The sequence below is a fragment of the Mesoplodon bidens genome (genome assembly GCF_964165515.1).
Source record: "Mesoplodon bidens genome assembly, chromosome: 9".
Lineage (NCBI taxonomy): Eukaryota > Metazoa > Chordata > Mammalia > Artiodactyla > Ziphiidae > Mesoplodon > Mesoplodon bidens.
Genome location: NC_138166.1, coordinates 12,926,757 through 12,946,514, shown reverse-complemented (window position 1 = coordinate 12,946,514; position 19,758 = coordinate 12,926,757). Strand labels below are relative to the sequence as shown.

General features: G+C 37.2%; 1 protein-coding gene across 1 annotated transcript in view; it reads left to right on the top strand.

Annotated features, from left to right (window-relative positions):
- COG5 (component of oligomeric golgi complex 5) overlaps positions 1–19,758 on the top strand; it is a 277,137-nt gene that overhangs the window by 192,096 nt on the left and 65,283 nt on the right. The window contains exons 12-14 of the mRNA XM_081244423.1: positions 9,471–9,675; positions 16,613–16,774; positions 19,045–19,144. Of these exons, the coding sequence (XP_081100549.1) occupies positions 9,471–9,675; positions 16,613–16,774; positions 19,045–19,144 (467 nt within the window). The remainder of the gene's footprint in view (positions 1–9,470; positions 9,676–16,612; positions 16,775–19,044; positions 19,145–19,758) is intronic.

Here is a 19,758-nt window from a genome sequence, read left to right as displayed (position 1 = left end):
TGAAAACTGGACAGCTACGTGTAAAGAATGAAATTAGAACACTCCTTAACAGCATATACAAAAATAAACTCAAAATGGATTAAAGACCTTAATGTAATGCCAGACACTATAAAACTCTTAGAGGAAAACATAGGCAGAACATTCTATGACATAAATCACAGCAAGATCCTTTTCGACCCACCTCCTAGAGAAATGGAAATAAAAACAAACAAATGGGACCTAATGAAACTTAAGAGGTTTTGCACAGCAAAGGAAATCATAAACAAGACGAAAAGACAACCCTCAGTATGGGAGAAAATATTTGTAAATGAAGCAACTGACAAAGGATTAATCTCCAAAATATACAAGCAGCTCATGCAACTCAATATCCAAAAAACAAACAACCCAATCCAAAAATAGACAGAAGACCTAAATAGACATTTCTCCAGAGAGGATATACAGATTGCCAACAAACACATGAAAGGGTGCTCAACATCACTAATCATTAGAGAAATGCAAATCAACACTACAATGAGATATCTCCTCACACCCGTCAGAATGGCCATCATCAAAAAATCTATGAACAATAAATGCTGGAGAGGGTGTGGAGAAAATGGAACCCTCTTGCCATTTTGGTAGGAATATAAATTTACACAGCCACTATGGAGAACTCTGTGGAGGTTCCTTAGAAACTAAAAACAGAACTGCCGTACGACCCAGCATTCCCACTACTGGGCATATACCCTGAGAAAACCATAATTCCAAAAGAGTTACGTATCACAATGTTCATTGCAGCACTGTTTACATTAGCCAGGACATGGAAGCCACTGAAGTGTCCATCAGTAGGTGAATGTGTAAGGAAGATGTGGCACATATATACAATGGAATATTACTGAGCCATAAAGAGAAACAAAATTGAGTTTTTTGTAGTGAAATGTATGGACCAAGAGTGTGTCATACAGAGTGAATTAAGTCAGAAAGAGTAAAACCAATACCGTATGCTAACACATATATATGGAATCTAAAAAAAAAAAATGGTTCTGACGAACCTAGGGTCAGTACAGGAATAAAGACACAGACGTAGAGAATGGACTTGAGGACACAGGGAGGGGGAAGGGTAAGCTGGGACAAAGTGAGAGAGTAGCATTGAGATATACACACTACCAAACGTAAAATAGATAGCTAGTGGGAAGCAGCCGCATAGCACAGGGAGATCAGCTCGGTGCTTTGTGACCACCTAGAGGGGTGGGATAGGGAGGGTGGGAGGGAGACACAAGACGGAGGGGATATGGGGATATATGTGTATACATATAGCTGATTCACTTTGTTATACAACAGAAACTAACACAACATTGTAAAGCAATATACTCCAATAAAGATATTAAAATACATATATATATATATATTATTTGATTTGCATACATTTCGTAGCTCTGTCTACTGAAAAGCCCTAGAAATAGTGACCATTTCATTAGTACTGAACCCTTCTGACACCAATGCTGTGGTTTTAAATGTTGATTTCCCATTAAAAGAAATTAAAGGTCCTTGGAGAAATGACTGATTTTCAGTCTGGGGCAAGAAATGTGCAGGATAATTTTGTAACCCCATATACTAGAAAGCAAAGAAGATATGAAGACCAAGAGTATTAGGATTGAATTAATAGGACTCAGGAAGCAATTTGAATAGATAATCTACCAGAGAAGGAATAAATTTAACATCAATAAGGATAACAATCACAAGTGATTTAAATCCATCACGTACATCTAAATCCATGAATTCATAATGATGTAAGTGAAGAAATACTTATTGCGTACCCTTGATGGTACTACTCCTTACTTTGAAAAGTGGTAAATAAAGGGAAAAGAAAAACATTCTTCCTGCTTTCCTACGAACAATATCTCAGAGAAACTGAATAATTGATTTCATAAGTTTTTATTTATAAAAATATCACCTGTAATGTACAAAGAATGTTATAGTATCTTCATTTTGCAGTCTCTTAGTAGATCTGGGCAATGATTATTAATGGACTGTTAATATAAAAAAGGTAAATGGTACACCAGTTCATATGCTACATATGCAGTAGCCTTACCAGAAATTATTGACCCTGGAATCAGATCAAATCTCTTATCTATTGCAGTGGTTTTCAACTTGGTTGCGCATTAGAATCACTTGGAGTATGTTTAAAAATCTCAAAGCCTAGACTGCAATTACATTCAAGTCTCTGGGGTGAAACCCAAGCACCAGGATTTTTTAAAGCTTCCAAAGTTGTTTCAATATGCAGCCAAGGTGGAAATGTACTGTTTTAGATCCAGCTGATAATCTACAGTAAATACAGGGATCAGAGGGTACAATCAGCAGAATCCAAACTGTGGGAAGCTGTATAGGATATATGACCCAGTTTCTTAAATAGAGAATTAAACGGAATAAAAAGAAAGAGAGGAACGATAGATGGGGCTTGATGATATATCAACTAATTATAATATATGGACTATTTATGGGTCCTAAATCATACAAACCAAAAAAAAAAAACCAAAATCACAAGTCTATCATGCAGATGCAATCGCTGATTGTTAATTTTTAAAGTGTGATAAGAGAACTATGGTTATTTTTTTAAAATAGTCTTTACTATCAGAGATACATGCTGAACTATTTATGGATGACATGATGTTTGTAATTTGCTTCAAAATAGCTGGCAGTAGTGGAGGAGGATTGGGTAGGGTTATAGATAAAACAAGATCAAGTTGATAAGTTATGGATACGTAGAGGTTCTCTTCATATTATATGTTTGAATTCTATAGTAACAGTTTTTTTAAGTTTCAAGGAAAAAAATATATATATATTTTTTGCGGTACGCGGGCCTCTCACTGTTGTGGCCTCTCCCGTTGCGGAGCGCAGGCTCCGTGGCATGTGGGATCTTCACGGACTGGGGCACGAACCCGTGTCCCCTGCATCGGCAGGCGGACTCTCAACCACTGCGCCACCAGGGAAGCCCTCCAAGGAAAATATTTAAGGCAGAGGAAAGAAATCAACAAAGAAGAGTAAGAAAAACAAATCAGTAGAGTAGAAAACCCCGGAGAGAATGGGATTATGGAGAGTTTCACAAAGGAGAGAGTGGTCAACAGTGATCCAGTGAGAGGAGATCAGAAAAGTACCCACTGTTTTTGGCAGTCAGAATGATACTGTAACTTTTCCCAAAACAGTTTCCACAGCACTGTGGCAGTTGGAAGTCTGGTTGCAGCCTGGAGGAGGCAAGGAGTTGTGTGTAGACTACACTTGCAAGGGGTGACAGGGCAGCGGCTACACGTAAACTGTTAAAGGGTCAAGGGGAAGCATATTCCATGTTATTTGTATTTTTGTTTTTTTTAATACAATGAGAGCATGTTCAATCTTTTTTTTTAATTGATTGGAAGCTGAAAATACAGAAGAGAATAATAGTCTTGGAGGAGATGAAATGGGATGAGATTAAGCGTGGAAGTTGAAGAATTGGTCTTGTATAGAATGGACAGTTGTTCCTGTGAAGAAAGTTGAAGACTAGAAACATAGGGGAATGGAGGGTAAGAAGTTGAAGGTGACCTTTATTTTTGTTGTGACTGTTATTTTTATTGTGAGATAACGAGGGTGGTCACCTTCATATCTTAAATGCATTCAAGGTTAACTAGTTAAGAAGTTGGAGGAGAATGTGTATGCTTTATATTCCTGCTAAAAGGAAAGGTTGTGGTATAGAATACCACAATAGCATACCCAGTTGGTACTGGATTCCATAACTTTGTGCTGCTGCTATTATGAAAAAACACAAAACAAAACAAAAACAAAAACTAAGAAACTTCCTAGGGGCCATAGCCAGTTATTTTCAGACAGTTATTCCATCCTAATTATGTGTGTATGTATATATAATTTGTGTATATAGTTTGCAAGTGGCTAATCTTAGGGGTGTGTGTGTGTGTGTGTGTGTGTGTGTGTGTGTGTGTTTTAACTCAGATTCTTCATTCAAAGTTTAATGATTTAGGCTTTGATCAGCTTTTCCATTTAAAACTTGAATTTTAATATCTGTTCATCTTAAATGGGATTTCTTTGAGTTTTAAAAAGGTCTCTTTTCTATTCTGATTTTAGTTTTATTAAATCATAATTTTAAAATTAAATCAGAAGGCATATTAATCAATAAAATTATTTACAATCAGTTTTAGTTCATATAAACATTCATTTGCTTTTAATATATGTCTTGGACTATAGTAGATTTCTGGGACTCGGTAGGAAAAGTTCTTTTTATGAGTAATAGTAAAACTCATTAACTTGGGTACAACTGACTTACCCATATTTCACTCTGGTACTTTAATTTACTTCTGAACTATTTCTGTATAGTGTGTTTGGGCTGTTTTTTTCAACAATACTTTAAACAGGTTTTTTTTTTTTTAATATGAAACTGTCTTAATTAGGAAGGAGTAATACAGTCTATAATATATCAGTATTTGAAAAGTAGCTGTTTATCAGACTGCTGTTTGGCCCTCAGTATTTGACTTTTATATAATTTTTGTTGATGTGAATAAAGTATGGTTCATTTTATTGGAGCAGGTAGATTCTAAGATGGTCCCCAGTGATGCTTGCCTTCTATAATCTCTTCCCCTTGAGTACAGGTACAACTTGCTCAGGTATACCTTCTATAGTTATAGAATATGCAAAGGAGACATCCCTTGTGTGATTAGGTAACATAAGAGCATAACTTCCATGTTGCTAGCAAGCTCTCTCTATTGCCTTCTTGGATTACAAGCTTTGATGAGATAAGCAGCCATATTGGGGAGGTCCACTTTGCGAGGAACTAAGATTGACCCCTTGCCAACAGCAAGCTAGGAACTGAGACCCTAAATCCAGTTCAGTTCATAAGGAACTGAATCCTGCAACAACCACATGAGCTTGGCATCATATCCTTCCCCAGTTGAACCTTCAGATGAGACTCCAGCCATGGCTGGCAACTTGATTACAGCCTTGTTAGAGACCCTGAAGCAGAGGACGCAGTACGTCTGACCCACAGAAACTATGAGATAATAAATGTGTGTTTTTAAAAATAAACAGCTACGTGTGTGGCAAGTTCTTATGTAGCAATAGATATCTAACTCAGTTATGAAGCAGATAATATTTTCCAAGACATACTAAACCCAGTATATTACTAGCCTCCTTTACTTTCATAGTGCTAGGTGATTTATGTGCAAGGCTGACAGTTTTTATTGGGAATTGAGCCAGTTAGGAAAGGAGTGAACTAGAAATGAGTAGCAATGTACTTAAAAAAGAGGGACTCAACCTAGGTGTGGAGGCTGACCCTCTCAGGCCAAGGTATCTAAAGAGCTTGGCAAGTTGCTAAAATAAGAGCAGCGGCCTCTACTGGGATAACCTACCTAAAGTCCTTTGCATTTGCTGTTTCTTCCATCTGAATCATTCTTTCCCCAGATATCCAGATGGGTCATATCCTTGCTTCACTTAGAGAGGCCCTCCCTGTCTGCAGTAAATAGACTACGGCTCCCTATCACTATCTGTTCTCTAACCTTGCTTTATTATTCTTTAAAGCACTTAACACTGCCTGACATTATGTTACATACTGATTTGTTTATTGTCTTTCTCCTTCACTAGAATATAAGCTCCTCATGGGTAGGAACTCTGCTTATTTTGTTCACTACTGCATATGCAACATTTACAACGGTACTTGTCATATAGTAAATGATCAGCAAATATTTTTTGAGTGGATAAATCTACCTTCCAGTTTTTACATTGACCAGAATTTGGTTGTCTGAAGGTTGGTGGGAGTTTTAAGGAGTGATGCCTATTCTTGGTCAGGACCCCAGTTAGTGGCTGAGAGATGAGGTATTGTCTTCACACAGGGAGATGCAGTGGCAGAAGCATATATACAGGCTGATATTTAGCACAGCTGCTCAAGACTAAGGCAAGAGCTGTGAGTGCTGCAACTCTGGGATTAAGCAAACATCAGGGTTGAACCAGGGGGTCTGGGGGTAGTGAGGCAATTAAGCCTAGACTGTTAGAATCTGGAGAAATGATTTAATTCCATACCTAGACCCCTCTTCATTCTTTTTTCCATTCATTTGTTCATGCAATAATTCAGTGCCTGGTGTTATTCTAGGTAAAGGAAATACAGAGACAAGTCACATAATATCCCTGTTTTCATTAAACTTGCATTGTAAAGGAGGAACATGGTCAACACAAACTAATAAATAATTTCTTATAGTGTTCATTGCTATGGAGAAATCATCATAAAAGAAGGTACTGGAATAAAGATGAATTTCATCTCCATGTTAGTGCTGTGTTGGAATCACTAGTTATTACCCAAAAAGAAGAGTTGCTCACACAGGGCATGCTCTGAGTAATGAATTACTAAGTAACTGGGAATTAGTAACTGTCATTTTCTATCTATAAATGATTTCTTAGATTATTAAGACGTGCAGTGTGTGTTCTACATTTATCAAAAAAATAATTGATTATAATCAGGTTTATAGGTAATTGATGTGAATACTTGATAACCACTTATAGAAGAAAGTAAGGTAGAATTTAGCTTTGGGATTTACCACAATATTTATTTGTAAGCTTTAAATATGTTTGACTTAAGTATCTTAGAATTGATTAGTCAGTCACATTTACTGAGACAGTATAGTCAAAGTTCAGCTCTCTGAAACCCTCAACAGTGATTTGTTCTATACAGATAAGATTTCTGTGAAAGTGAGTATACTGTCCATTAAAAAGCAAAACTTAGTTTATCATTAAGAAATATTTATTTAATTTCTACTATTTCAGGCATTGTGTTAAGTACCAAATATGCATTGAAGAAAACAAGTATTGTCCTTGTCCTCATGGAGTTTACGGTCAAGTAGGGGAAACATACTTTAAACAAGTAAACTTAGAAATTGTGGTAAATGCAAAGAAGACAAAGAACAGATTGTTATGAGAATATAACAAAAGGAATATTATTTAGATTAGAGGAGTTCAAGAACCGTGAAGGATCTGAGATTTTTAACCCTACTTAAAAAGGCTAGCCTGCCAAAGTGTTCCGAATATTTTCAGAAGACATGAGACTCCTGGGTCAGAGCAGAACTTTATTACTCACAGCACAGCAAGCCGCGTGAGTATGGGCATATTTGTATGTTGGTGCCCCGTGCCTCCAGGCCTCCTGGGGAGACACAGTTTGGGCCCATGTGAATGGTACATATGCTGTGAGTTTGTGTCACAGGTGAGAACTTTAAGCTTGGACAATCTCCAGCTTTTGCCATAAGCAGTAAGCAAGCCTGCTCTTTGTGTGGAGGGCAAAGTTACCTCATGTTTCAAGGTTGCTTGCTACAAATGCAAACCTGATAAATGGCCTGGATAAAGAGCAACCAGGGCCTCGCATTGACATAACTTGCAAGAATGTGTGGGGACACTCAGGCCGTGGTGAATGGCCTCTTCATCAGCAAGGAGAGATTTCACAGAAGTCCTCTCCAAGATTTTTTTTTAAAACAGCTTTACTAGAGTATAATTGGTGTACAGTAAACTGAACATAAAGTGTACAGTTTGGTAAGTTTTGACATATATGCACACCCATGAAAGCATCACAAGTCAAGATCAATGAATGTATTTCTCACCCGCAAAAGTTTCCATGTACCCCTTTGTAATTCCTCTCCCCGCCATCTCCTTTCTTCTTCCCCAGGCAAATTCTGACCAGCTTTTTGTCACTATCTATTGGTTTACCTTTCCTAGAACTGTGTACAGATTGAATGATACAGCATGTATTGTGTATTCTTGTTTGTCTTTCATGCAGCATGATTGTTTTTAGATTCATCCATGTTGTATTATGTATTTACTTCTTGATAGTATTCCATTGTGCAGATATACTGTAGTTTGTGTATGCATTCACTTGTTGATGGACATTTGGGTTGTTTCCAATTTGGGGCTATTACAAGTAAAGGTGCTTTGAATGTTAATATAGAAGTCTGTATATGGACATATACTTTTTTTTTTCTGTTGGATAAACATGTAGAAGAGGAATATTTGACCATGTGGTGGGTATATCTTTAACAGTTTAAGAAAATGCTAGGCTGTTTTGCAGAATGATAATACAATTTTTCCATTCTACTAACAGTATACAAGAGTTTCAGTTCCTGTATCCTCACCAACATTTGATTTTTTTTAAAATTTTTGCCATTCTAACAGATATATAGTCATGTCTCATTGTGATTTTCTTTCGAATTTGACTCCAAAAGCAAAGGAAACAAAAGGAAAAATAAACAAGTGGGACTATATCAAACAAAAAATCTTCTGTACAGGGGCTTCCCTGGTGGCGCAGTGGTTGAGAGTCCGCCTGCTGATGCAGGGGACGCAGGTTCGTGCCCCGGTCCGGGAAGATCCCACATGCCGCAGAGCAGCTAGGCCCGTGAGCCATGGCCGCTGAGCCTGCGCGTCCAGAGCCTGTGCTCCGCAATGGGAGAGGCCACAACAGTGAGAGGCCCGCGTACCGCAAAAAAAAAAAAAAAAAAAAAAAAAAAAAGCTTCTGTACAGCAAAAGAAATCATCAACAAAATGAAAGGGCAGCCTACTGAATGGGAAAAAATATTTGCAAATCATATACCTGACAAAGGGTTTATATCTAATATATACATAGAACCCATACAACTCATAGCAAAGAAACAAACTATCCCGTTAAAAAATGGGCAAAGGATCTGAGTAGACATTTTTCCAAAGACAACAGGTAGATGGCTAACAGGTACATGAAAAGATGCTCAGCATCACTAATCATCAGCAAAATGGAAATCAAAACCACAATGAGGTATAATCTCAAACCTGTTAGAATGGCTGGTATCAAAAAGACAAGAAATTACAAGTGTTGATGAGGTTGTGGAGAGAAGGGTGGGAATGTAAATTGACACAGCCGCTAGGAAAGAGTATGGAGGTTCCTCCAAAAAATTAAAAACAGAAATGATCCAGCAATTCCACTTCCAGGTATTTATCCAGGATTTAAAAAATATTTCTGTTACTGATTTCTAATCTAAAACTGTTTTGGTTTTTATACTTTGTATGACTTGGAACCTTTTAAATTTATTTAGACTGTTTCTTGGCATCAGAAATTGTTGATTTTGGTAAATGTTTCATGTGTACTTGAAAATAATGGCTCCTTTGCTGTTTTGGGTAAAGTATTGTGTAAATGTCAATTACTGATTTTCTGTGTACTTGTTTTATCATTTATTGAGAGAAAGAAAATCTTCACCTGTAATTGTTGATTTGTCTATTTCCTTATAGATTAATTTTCAAAATATATGGTCCACATATCACGTGCAGTAAATAATCTGGGAGGAAAATTACTGTTACTGGCATTATTTTGAAAGACCTTATTAGAACACATCTTTGGTTTGTCATATAGTATAGGCTATTTCTGGCACCATCTTCACATACAAAAAAATTTTTATTTGCTACATTTTATTTTTTATCATTTATCTAATCCATTTTATTGTTTTGCTTGGCAGCTTCTATGTTTTTGAAACAGGCATTTGAAGGAGAATACCCTAAATTACTGCGTCTTTATAATGACTTATGGAAGCGTCTTCAACAATACAGCCAAAGTATTCAAGGAAATTTTAATTCAAGTGGAACTGCAGACCTCTGTGCTGACTTACAACACATGGAAGATGATACACAAGACATATTCATACCAAAGAAGCCAGATTATGAGTATGTTTGTTTAATCAAACCTGTTTGTTGGCCTGTTAAGGATTTTGTCTTTTCTTTTTATTATAAGTTAGAAAATGGGAAAACGCTAATCTTTGTGAATACTTGTAATGATTACTATTTATTTATTTACTTTAAAAGACTTCACAACACTTTTAACTGAAGAAGTTGAAATTTATCCTTAGTTGAGCAGCCTGGTTCCTGATTAAGATTCATTTTAAAGTATATCACCAATTAAGGTGAATAGAAGCTAAGAGATGAGCATATGTGGTCATTATCATTCAATTGATATTATAAGATAACCTGTAATTACATCAGACAGCACCATTATTGATGGACCACTGGCATAAATGTGATATAAAAGGAAATGGTGTGTTCAGGAACTATAGCGGAAATATATCTTATGCTGGGTTAGATTCTCCATCTGGTGGGAAAAAGCTAAGTACAGTCAAAATTAAACCTGAAAATCTCTTAGATTATTCATGAAGTACAGTATATGTAGCCATATTTATAAGCCACATGAGAAAAATTATACCATCTCAATAAGCTTAAACCAGCCAGCTTTCCTCCTAAATTGAAAAAGAGTATTGTTTTCACATTTCTCTTTGAGCACCAAATCAATTGATTGGCTTGCACACCATCTTTAAACACTAGAATCATTTATTGTGATGAGACTGACTCAAGTAACAGTAGATTCTGATCACTGACCTTGTAAGAAAAAGGTTAGATTTATGAGTGCTATTTTAATGTTTATCTTAAAAATTTTTTCTTCTGAATACTTATAGCTGAATTGTATCCGCTGTAGTAAGAAGTTCTGACTGGTAAAATACAGGACGTAGAAGTTTTGACTGGGAAAACAAGTGGCGTGAGGGTAGGCTGGTATGATAGAAGGAGACACTGTTGTTCTCTTCAGTTACTCTTTCATGCTAAACATGGAGATTAAGTGAGGGCTAATGGAAAGAGGGGACAAGAAGACTGAAAAGTTATCTCTTGATCTTCAAAGATCTTGTAATGCATTAAGGTTTTTTTTAAGTATACAAAATAGCGTATATAGTATCATTGTATTTCTGGCTTAGTTTTATTTTTAGATTCATATGTTGGCACTGAAAAGCTCTGGAAATATACATAGCACAAGGTAATAGTGTTTTATGTCCAAGAGGTAGAGTTTTTATTCTGTATTTTCTGCTTTTACTTAAAATGAGCATATGTTACTCGTGGGGATAGAGGAAAGGCAGTAAATGCAATGTAGAGAAAAAAATCAGAATGAAAAAAAACCACTGTGTTTTGGGACATCATTATCACCTTTTGGAGACTGACTTCAGTAAGGTGGGGAAGAGGACTTATGACCTGTATTCTTCTCAGAAACCAAAAAATAATGAGGATATAATAAGGAAACAATGACAATATGATTTATATATTCTTTTGAGAAGTGAGGCAAGAAACAAACATAAATTTGACCATGGTAGCTGAGCCAAAGGAAAGTTTTTTGTTGTTGTTTTTAATGATAGAGGGAAAGCTGAGAGTTTTTATAGATAGAAGTAGCCAGTGGAGAGAGAAAGTGAAGAAAAGAGATAATGAATGGAACAAGCCCTTAGAATAATCTGAATAGAATCAAGGCACAAATAACCAGGTTAACATTTTTCATCATTGAGTATTCATGCTGAGCTTTTGAGAGCTGTTCTTGCTATGAGGAAAATAAAACAAGATAATGTGACAGTGTTTTATATAGGGTGGTTAGAGAAGACCTCTATGAAAAGGTCACATTTGACCCAAGATCGAGATAATGTGAAGAAATCAACTATGGAAGATGCGGAGTAAGATTTTTGCAGGCAGAGAGAAGAGCAAATTTAGAGTATGAGAAAATTAAGATGGGGAGGTTGAGGAATAGAAAGCTGAACACAATGAATGAGGGAGAGTGGGGGGTAAAAAATTGGGTCGGAGAGGAGGGGAAACCTAAGATCATGTAGGGCTTTACTCACCATGATATGGGGTTTAGAGTTTATTCAAAACACTGGAAACCTTTGCTTTTAAACAGAGGAATGAGATGAACTAATAAACATTTTAAAAATTAGCATGCTGGCTTCCTTGTGGACAACTAAGGGGGAGTGTCACCACAGGGAAAGAGAAGCTGTTTTGTTTATCCAGACAAGAAATGATAATGGCTTGAAGTAGGATAAGTGGATGAGATGGTGAGAACTGGTCAAATTGATTCAAGATATAGCTTAGAGGGCAAGCCAGCAGAACTTGCTGGTAGATCGCATTTGAGAGGAAAAGAAGAATCAAGGATATGCGTGGACAAGTTGGGAGAAGCCTAATGATTGGAAGACATTGTTTCATCGAGTAGTGTTTTTTTGTTTTGTTTCGTTTTTGTTTGTTTGTGGGTTTGTTTTTTTTTTTTTTTTTTTTGCCATGCCACACGGCTTGTGGGATTTTAGTTCCCTGACCAGGGATCGAACCCAGGCCCTCCACGTTGAGAGCGTGGAGTCCTGACCACTGTACTGCCAGGGAATTCCCCATCGAGTAGTGTTAAGGTTTTTCTTTTGAAACTGTTGAATCAGAGATGCAAATTGAGTTGTTACAGAGTTGTTGAAAAGGTACTTGAATGTGAATCAGGGCTAGAAATACATATTTGAGAGTCATCACTATGCAGATCTTTAAAAATCCTGGGACTGGAGGAGATTCCATAGGGAAGATATATATAAAGAGAAAAGGGAATTTTGGCCCAAGATACGCACTCCAAAATTTATAGATTGTGCAGAGGAGTGGCAGCCTGCAAGACTAAGAGGAAAAACAATGGTGAGATAGGAGGAAAACTGAAAGTTATGTGGAACCCCAAAGAATGAGTTCATTTCAGTCAGAGGAGGAATGGTTAACTGTGTCACATGCTTTTGAAAAGCTGAAGAAGCTTAGGACTGAGAAGTGACCTCTAGATATAGCAAAATAAGGTTGTTCAAGGCCTAGATGTGGAATGGTGGATACGAAAGCATTATTAGGATTGATGAAAGACAGAATGGGAGGAGATTGACTTCTGGGATGACAGCCGTCCCCACTCCGCTGACCCACCCCACAGTGAATCTGGTGAAAACTATTAAAAACCAAACAATTTAAAGTGTCTGGAAATGGTTTTAAAAGCAAACAGAAAATGAAAAATCACTGACTCAAGAAAGTCTATGAAAATTTGGTAGAAAGAATTCCATAAGAGCCTGTGATATTAGAACCAAGACTGGTGTTCCTCCCTCCCTCTTCCCAGCTCAGCAAGGCATAGGCTCCACTCAGGACTGTGACAGCCAAGAACAAAGGGCTCCCTCCCCCGCCACTCCTAACTGGAGGGCTTTCTTCCTAAGAAGAGCAGAAGTGCAGCATTTCTCATCCTGCCCTCAGCTTGCCAGTTAGCTGACGTGAAGCCTCAGACAGAGATCAATAGGTGGGCGCTTCCTTATTGTGCACAGCACCCATCTGTTATGTATATGTTATCACAATAAAAACAAAGCATATTAAGCAGATTTTTAAAAATTTTTAAAAATGTGTTCACACACAAATTTGTAATGAATGTTTATAGCAGCATTCATAATCACCAAAAGATAGAAACACCCAAAATGTCCATCAGCAGACAGATGGGTAACCACATGTGATATATCCACACATGAATGAAGGAATGCAGAACTGACTACAACATGACTGAACCTTGAAAAAATTATGCTAAGTGAAAAAAGCCAGATATAAAACCCATATGCTGTATGATCCTATTCCTGTGAAAGTTAAGAATAGGGAAATCTATAGAGATATAAAGCATATTAGTGGTTGCTTAGGGCTGGGGATGGGGTGAGGGGGGGTAAAAGATTAAAGCTAAAGGATATGAGGTTTCTTTTGAAGGTGATAAAAATGTTCTAGGATTGAGCATGGTGCTGGTTGCACATACCTGTGAATATACTGAAAGCCATTGAATTATACACTTTAAATGGTTGAATTGAATGTAAATTAAATCTTGATAAAGCAGTTTTAAAAAAAGAGAACAGGAAAGAAGGAGGTAGGTAATTCTTCTGAGAGGTTTTGATATGAACAAAGGAATAAAGCTACTTTTGCTTGGGGATAAGAGGAAAATCGCCGAGGGTAGGTGAAGTTACAAAGGAAAAAATAAGCTCGTATCAGGATCATTGCCACTGGTTTTGGTCTTAGTGTAAAGCTGAGGCAGATGGCCAGCTGTGGAGAGTGAAGGGATGCAGAAGTAGAATTTTAATACCTGGAGCTTCAGGTCTCTTGAAATTAAGAGGTTTGCATAAACATTTAATATAAACAATTTACTTTTTCTCTGCAATACGTGGAACGCTTAGCAGCAGATACAGAGACCATCTAACTGCGATTTTCTTCGTAAGAGCTTTGAAAGGAAGGTAAATTAGAAAAATCAGGATGCTAATGAAAGCACCTTGAGACGGTGGAGGATGAGCATAGGGTTCCGTAGCGCAGATCACTGTAAGGTCAAAGAGCAAGTTCTTTTGAGTAAAAACTAGCCCTTTCATTGATATACAAAGCCCAGCATGATTTGTTGCATCCGTTTTCTCTTAGACCTCATCTTGTACTGTTCTCCTGTCACTTAAGTGCCTGCTTCTCTAACTTTTTGTCAAATGCAGCCAGGTCTAAGTCCCTTCTCAGGGCCTTTGCACTTGTTCTCTCCCTATAGAAAGCGCCTACCCTGGAAATCTATATAACTTGCTCCATCTTTTCCCTCACATCTTCTCAGGAAGCTTTCCCTTGCCTCACCCTATGTAAAATTGGATTTAAAAAAAAAAACGGTCTCTGGCTTCCTTACTTCCTTTTTCTCTTAGAATTTTTTACTCTCCATTGTATTCCGTAGTTAACTCATTTAAAAATTTTATTTCTTTTTTTGTGTGTTTCTCAGAAGTCTTTTTTCTTTTTTTTTTTTATTAGTTTTTATTGCAGTAGAGTTGATTTACAATATTGTGTTCTCAGAAGTCTCTTTAAGGGGACAGGGAGTTTTTTCTAACCGACTTCATTGCTACATTTCCCGCATCTAGGAAGTACCTGGCAAATTGTAGACGGGAAGGAGATGGTGGCAAGTGGGGGCGTGGGAAGTTGTCTTCGAGCTTGGCGACGTCAGAGGTGGAGCAGTTCAAAACGATGACTCAAACATGGAAGCGCCATAGAAAAGCTAAAATGAAAGTAGACTTCTAGTACAGGACAGGTTTCAGAAAAGTTGTTTGTTTTGACATTGTAATCACCAAGGATCCTTTTTTCCCCCTGCCAGATTCTTCAGGTTTTCCAAAACTAACAGGGTGGAGTAAGGTAGGGAGCAGGGGAGGCAGGCAGCCGCTGGAGCAGGGCTGGGGGAGGCTGTGCTTTGCCCCCTGCCGGGTCGTCTTCTGCGCCTCCTCCATCTCGGTGTCCGCAGGCTGCTCTCCTGCAACGACCGCAGCCTTGGTCTTGCTCTCCTCTTCAGCCAGCCTCTCCAACATGTTGGCATAGAGCTGCTTCTCCCGTGCGAGCTGCTTGAGGACTGGCTGCTGGCAGACAGCCAGCCGGGCCTTGGCAGCTTTGGTGTTGGGGTAGAGCTGCAGGACCTTCTGGAAGGATCCTTGGAGAACAAGGAGAATGTTAGTGCTTATAATTTAGTGCTGACATTTCTGCAGAAGAGAGAAGAGGCTTGTTAAGGTCCGTAAAGGACCGGAGCAAAAATAGGGAAGACATTTAGATAGCTGGCCTGGACTTGAGTAGAGGATTGCCTCAGACACATTTAGACACTGGTTCTTCCCTGTGCCCGTTGTGGTCTTTCTCTCATCATCTGTTACGGAAGCTATTATAGTTCACACTTTACCTGCACGTTTCTTCACTGGACTGTAAAGCAGATTGCGTCTCTATCTTCCCGGCACTCAGTGAGGGCTGGCAAGTAGTATTCTCCGGAGCTATGTGTTGAGTGAAATACTTATTGAATGAGAAAGTGTTAAGATAAGTATGGAATTGTGATGTAGGAGCCAGGAGCGTTCTGACCTCCAGGTCTTGTCAGCTGACCAGCAAGGGTGGAAGAGGAGAAAGCCAAGTTTCCTTTACCTGAAGGAGTAGGTTAAATGTTTTCAAGATGAACATTTAGGATTAAGGGGGATTTGTTTTTGTCTGTTTGTTTAAGAGAGTGGAAAGGCCAGTGGAAGGATCATAAACAGGGGTGATGTGAGAAGATACAGAGTTAATTATGTGGTTATAGGTATTTGATAGTAATTGTCAGAGGTAAAATATAAGATCCGATAGTTGGACAAGTAAATGAAAATCAACAGAAATAACTGAAGACATAGGAGGACTGAGGAGGGAAGAAGTATTTAGCAGGCTAGACTTTAGTTTGTGAAGAATGTTGTAAAACAAATTAACTTAGAACTACAATTGCGGGTATTTGGGTGATTGTGGGACTTGCACAAACACTTTTTATTTTGTCCTCATTCTTGTTAGTATCAGTTTTGGCATCAGAAGGCTGATAAAAACCTCCACCTGTATACTTCCCTCTTAGTCACTGAGCTTATGAGAGGGCAGCTGTTGTGTGTGAAAAGGGTTGAGCTGGTGGGAGCAGGTCTCTGCAGACTTGCCTCTCTTGTATGCTCTATAGAAACATGCTAAGTGAAGACATGGCCCCATTAGAATTAATAAGATTCTACAGTGTTACTCTTTTAGTTTCAAGCGACAAACTTACTACAGTAGGTACTGGTGCATATTATATAACATTTATGCCCAGGAATTTTGTATAAATTAAAATGTTCTTAATAAGCATTTAATTATGTAAATATATTTATACATTTTTAAACAAATTTTTTTCTTTTCTTCATATAGAGTTACATTTTATATAGGAGATATGTTTTTAAGAAAGGCATTTACAACCTGATACACTAGCACTTAGTTTTGTATAATTTAAGTTCATTTTTAATAAACTTTGTTCCCACAGTCCAGGAAAGGCTTTGAAAGACTCACTACAACCCTATGAGGCTGCTTATCTATCAAAATCCTTATCTCGACTCTTTGATCCGATCAACTTGGTTTTTCCCCCTGGTGGTCGTAACCCTCCTTCTGCCGACGAACTTGAAGGTATCATTAAAACCATAGCAAGGTATGTATTTTCATATAGTGGCATGCCATAAAATGCCTGCCACATTTGTTAGTGATGTATAATGGCAGTATATCTTTAATTTATCTCAAATTATTCAAAGAATTAGTCTGGAAATTAAATCAAGAGTTTTGCATTGAGTGAGTGCACATGTAGTAAGTATCAATACCTGAGATTCCAATTAACAAAACCATTTAAATACAGTCTAAAAATAGTCAATTATCATTATTCTGTATCTTGTCAAGGATACAAAGTAAAACAACCTAATTCTTTATGCCATAGTAAATTTCTAATATTACATAGGAAAGTTAATATAAAAATAATTTTACCAATTGAGAAGCTAAAGCATGGAGATCAGCTTTTTTTTATCTTAAATCCAGAAAGTAACTTCATGGCATACAAGGATTATAATCCTGATTTGTCTACTTGTGTTTGCTATTTTAAGCTTTCTAAGTGAATGTGACAGCTTTTAAAACTCTCAAAAGGGAAGATATCCTAGCAGAGATGCCACCTGAATGGTTGCGGACAATGTATTATACTGTTGCTTGTAGACATTTTACGGACCCCCCCAGGTTAATCTGCAGTTGAGACTATCTCAGTTCCTGTCGTAATAACAAGTTGTCATAACAGTAGGTCTATACATTTATAGGTGAACATTTTGAGGAGTAAAATTAGTAGTTAGGCAATATAGAACCAAGGTATAAAAGTCTAGATTCTTTTAGATTATAAATTTGAAGATGGTGATTCTGAGGCATGTGAGAGTACGACTAAAAAGCCACAGGTATAATGTGCGTATCTATCTAAATACAGCGTCGAAATTGCCCAGCATCTTTTTTTTTTTTTCCTGCCCAGCATCTTGATCCTAAATCTTTCCACAGTTATCTCGACTTTCCAAAGTCCTGACTGAAGATGTTTATACCCTAATGTCTCCGTTATTTGTTTCATATGGTAGTGACAAAACTGGTCATGGATTGAACTTGATCTCTTTACCAATTTATGGACATGTTAAAGAGGTATCTCTCCCATTCCCTGGTGCAGTTTGACAATGCTGTGATCGATTGTAAGGTGGGACTTGAAGAAGCATACTTACACCAATTGTTTAATAGAATGTGAAAGTGAACTTTAATAAAATTATATGCTTATGCCAATTGTTTAATAGAATGTGAAAGTGAACTTTAATAAAATTATGTCTCGGGCTTCCCTGGTGGCGCAGTGGTTGAGAGTCCGCCTGCCGATGCAGGGGACACGGGTTCGTGCCCCGGTCTGGGAAGGTCCCACATGCCGCGGAGCGGCTGGGCCCGTGAGCCATGGCCGCTGAGCCTGTGCGTCCGGAGCCTGTGCTCCGCAACGGGAGAGGCCACAACAGTGAGAGGCCCACATACCGCAAAAAAAAAAAAAAAAAAAAAAATTATGTCTCACTGGTATATGAAAGGGCATTTTTGTCACACATGGTAAGCACTAATGTTGTTTTAAAGTCCTTCACTTTCTTCATAAAGGCAACCTGGTAAGTGCCAAGATTTATTCTGCTACTTGAGAGACAATAATTACTTTTCTTGCTTTCTACTTGTATATGCATTTTCATGCAATTTTTAACTCTTAATTAAAAATTAACTTTTAAAAAGTTAACTTTCCATGGTCTTTGTAAAAACTTTTTTTTGCAATTACCTCAAATGTCCCAATTAATCCAATGTTAAATTGAAAATAAGCATGACAAAGAAATACTTTAAGAATCCAAATTTTTAAAATTTCAATTTAAATCCTTGTTATGCTTTTGATATATTTAAAAAGCTATTTTATCAAAATAGCATGAATTGGCATAATTTCTACAGAAACTGAGTATCTTTATGTATCGTGTAATTTATATTTTTAGCCTTTGTCCTTCCAAGGTCACCACTTCCATTCAAGAGCTGTAATTTCCTTGCAGATGTCTGTGACATGCAGTGTCTCTAATTGCACTTATCAGTATTAACAAGAGTGCTACTTGAAAAATCTGCACACAATTTACTCTCTTAATCACAGCGTGAACTCACACATGACGTGCTTTTATTAATGACAAACTGGTCATTAACCAGACAGTCTTAGAGCACTTTTTCCTAATGCTGAATTTAGGAGGGAAAATGAAACAGTGCAATCAATCAGTTCTTGGAGGCAACCAGTGGAATCTATAAAAAAAAATCACCACATTGTTTATTGGGACTAAGTTTATATGTTGCTCTTTACTTGGTTGATGAACTGTGTTGCTAATAATTAAAGTCTGTTTTTGTTTTCTCCAGTGAACTAAATGTAGCTGCTGTTGATGCAGACCTCACATTAGCTGTTTCAAAAAACGTGGCAAAGACCATCCAGTTGTATGGTGTAAAATCGGAGCAGCTGGTAAGTGATAATCCCTTCTGTAAACTTTCATGATTTTGTTTAAAATTACTAATTATACAGTACTTGACTAACTATAAATATTGAATTGACTGAATATTAATTTACTGGAAAATTTTATAGTGAATATTTGAAACTTTCTTATGAATTTAAACCAGAAAAAAATCTTACCTCTTAAAAATTGGCCCTCCTACCATTGCTACACTTACAAAATACAGGCAGGTTTTTTATAAGATTTTTTAAAAAATGCATGTGCCACTTTATGGGCTAAATTATGTATATTTTTAAGTGTAATTATTTCAGATTGATCAAATTTCCTGTCATGAGACCACTCACCCCAGATATCATTCATGTGCTGTTACCTAGTGTGAAATTGACTCGAACCATTAGAAAATGATTGGAGGAAGTGAAGTGCTTAAAACTGTAAAAGAAAAATGTTGATTTACTTTCTAAAGATTTGAACCCTAGACTGTGGAAGTTTAGCTCCAAAATTACTCTTTTTGAAACAGCTGTTTGCATATACTTAAAATAATAACTGCATTCCTGAATCATAATCTTAACTCTCCACATTAATGTTCTAAAGGTAAGCATACATATTTAACTACTAGATATGTATG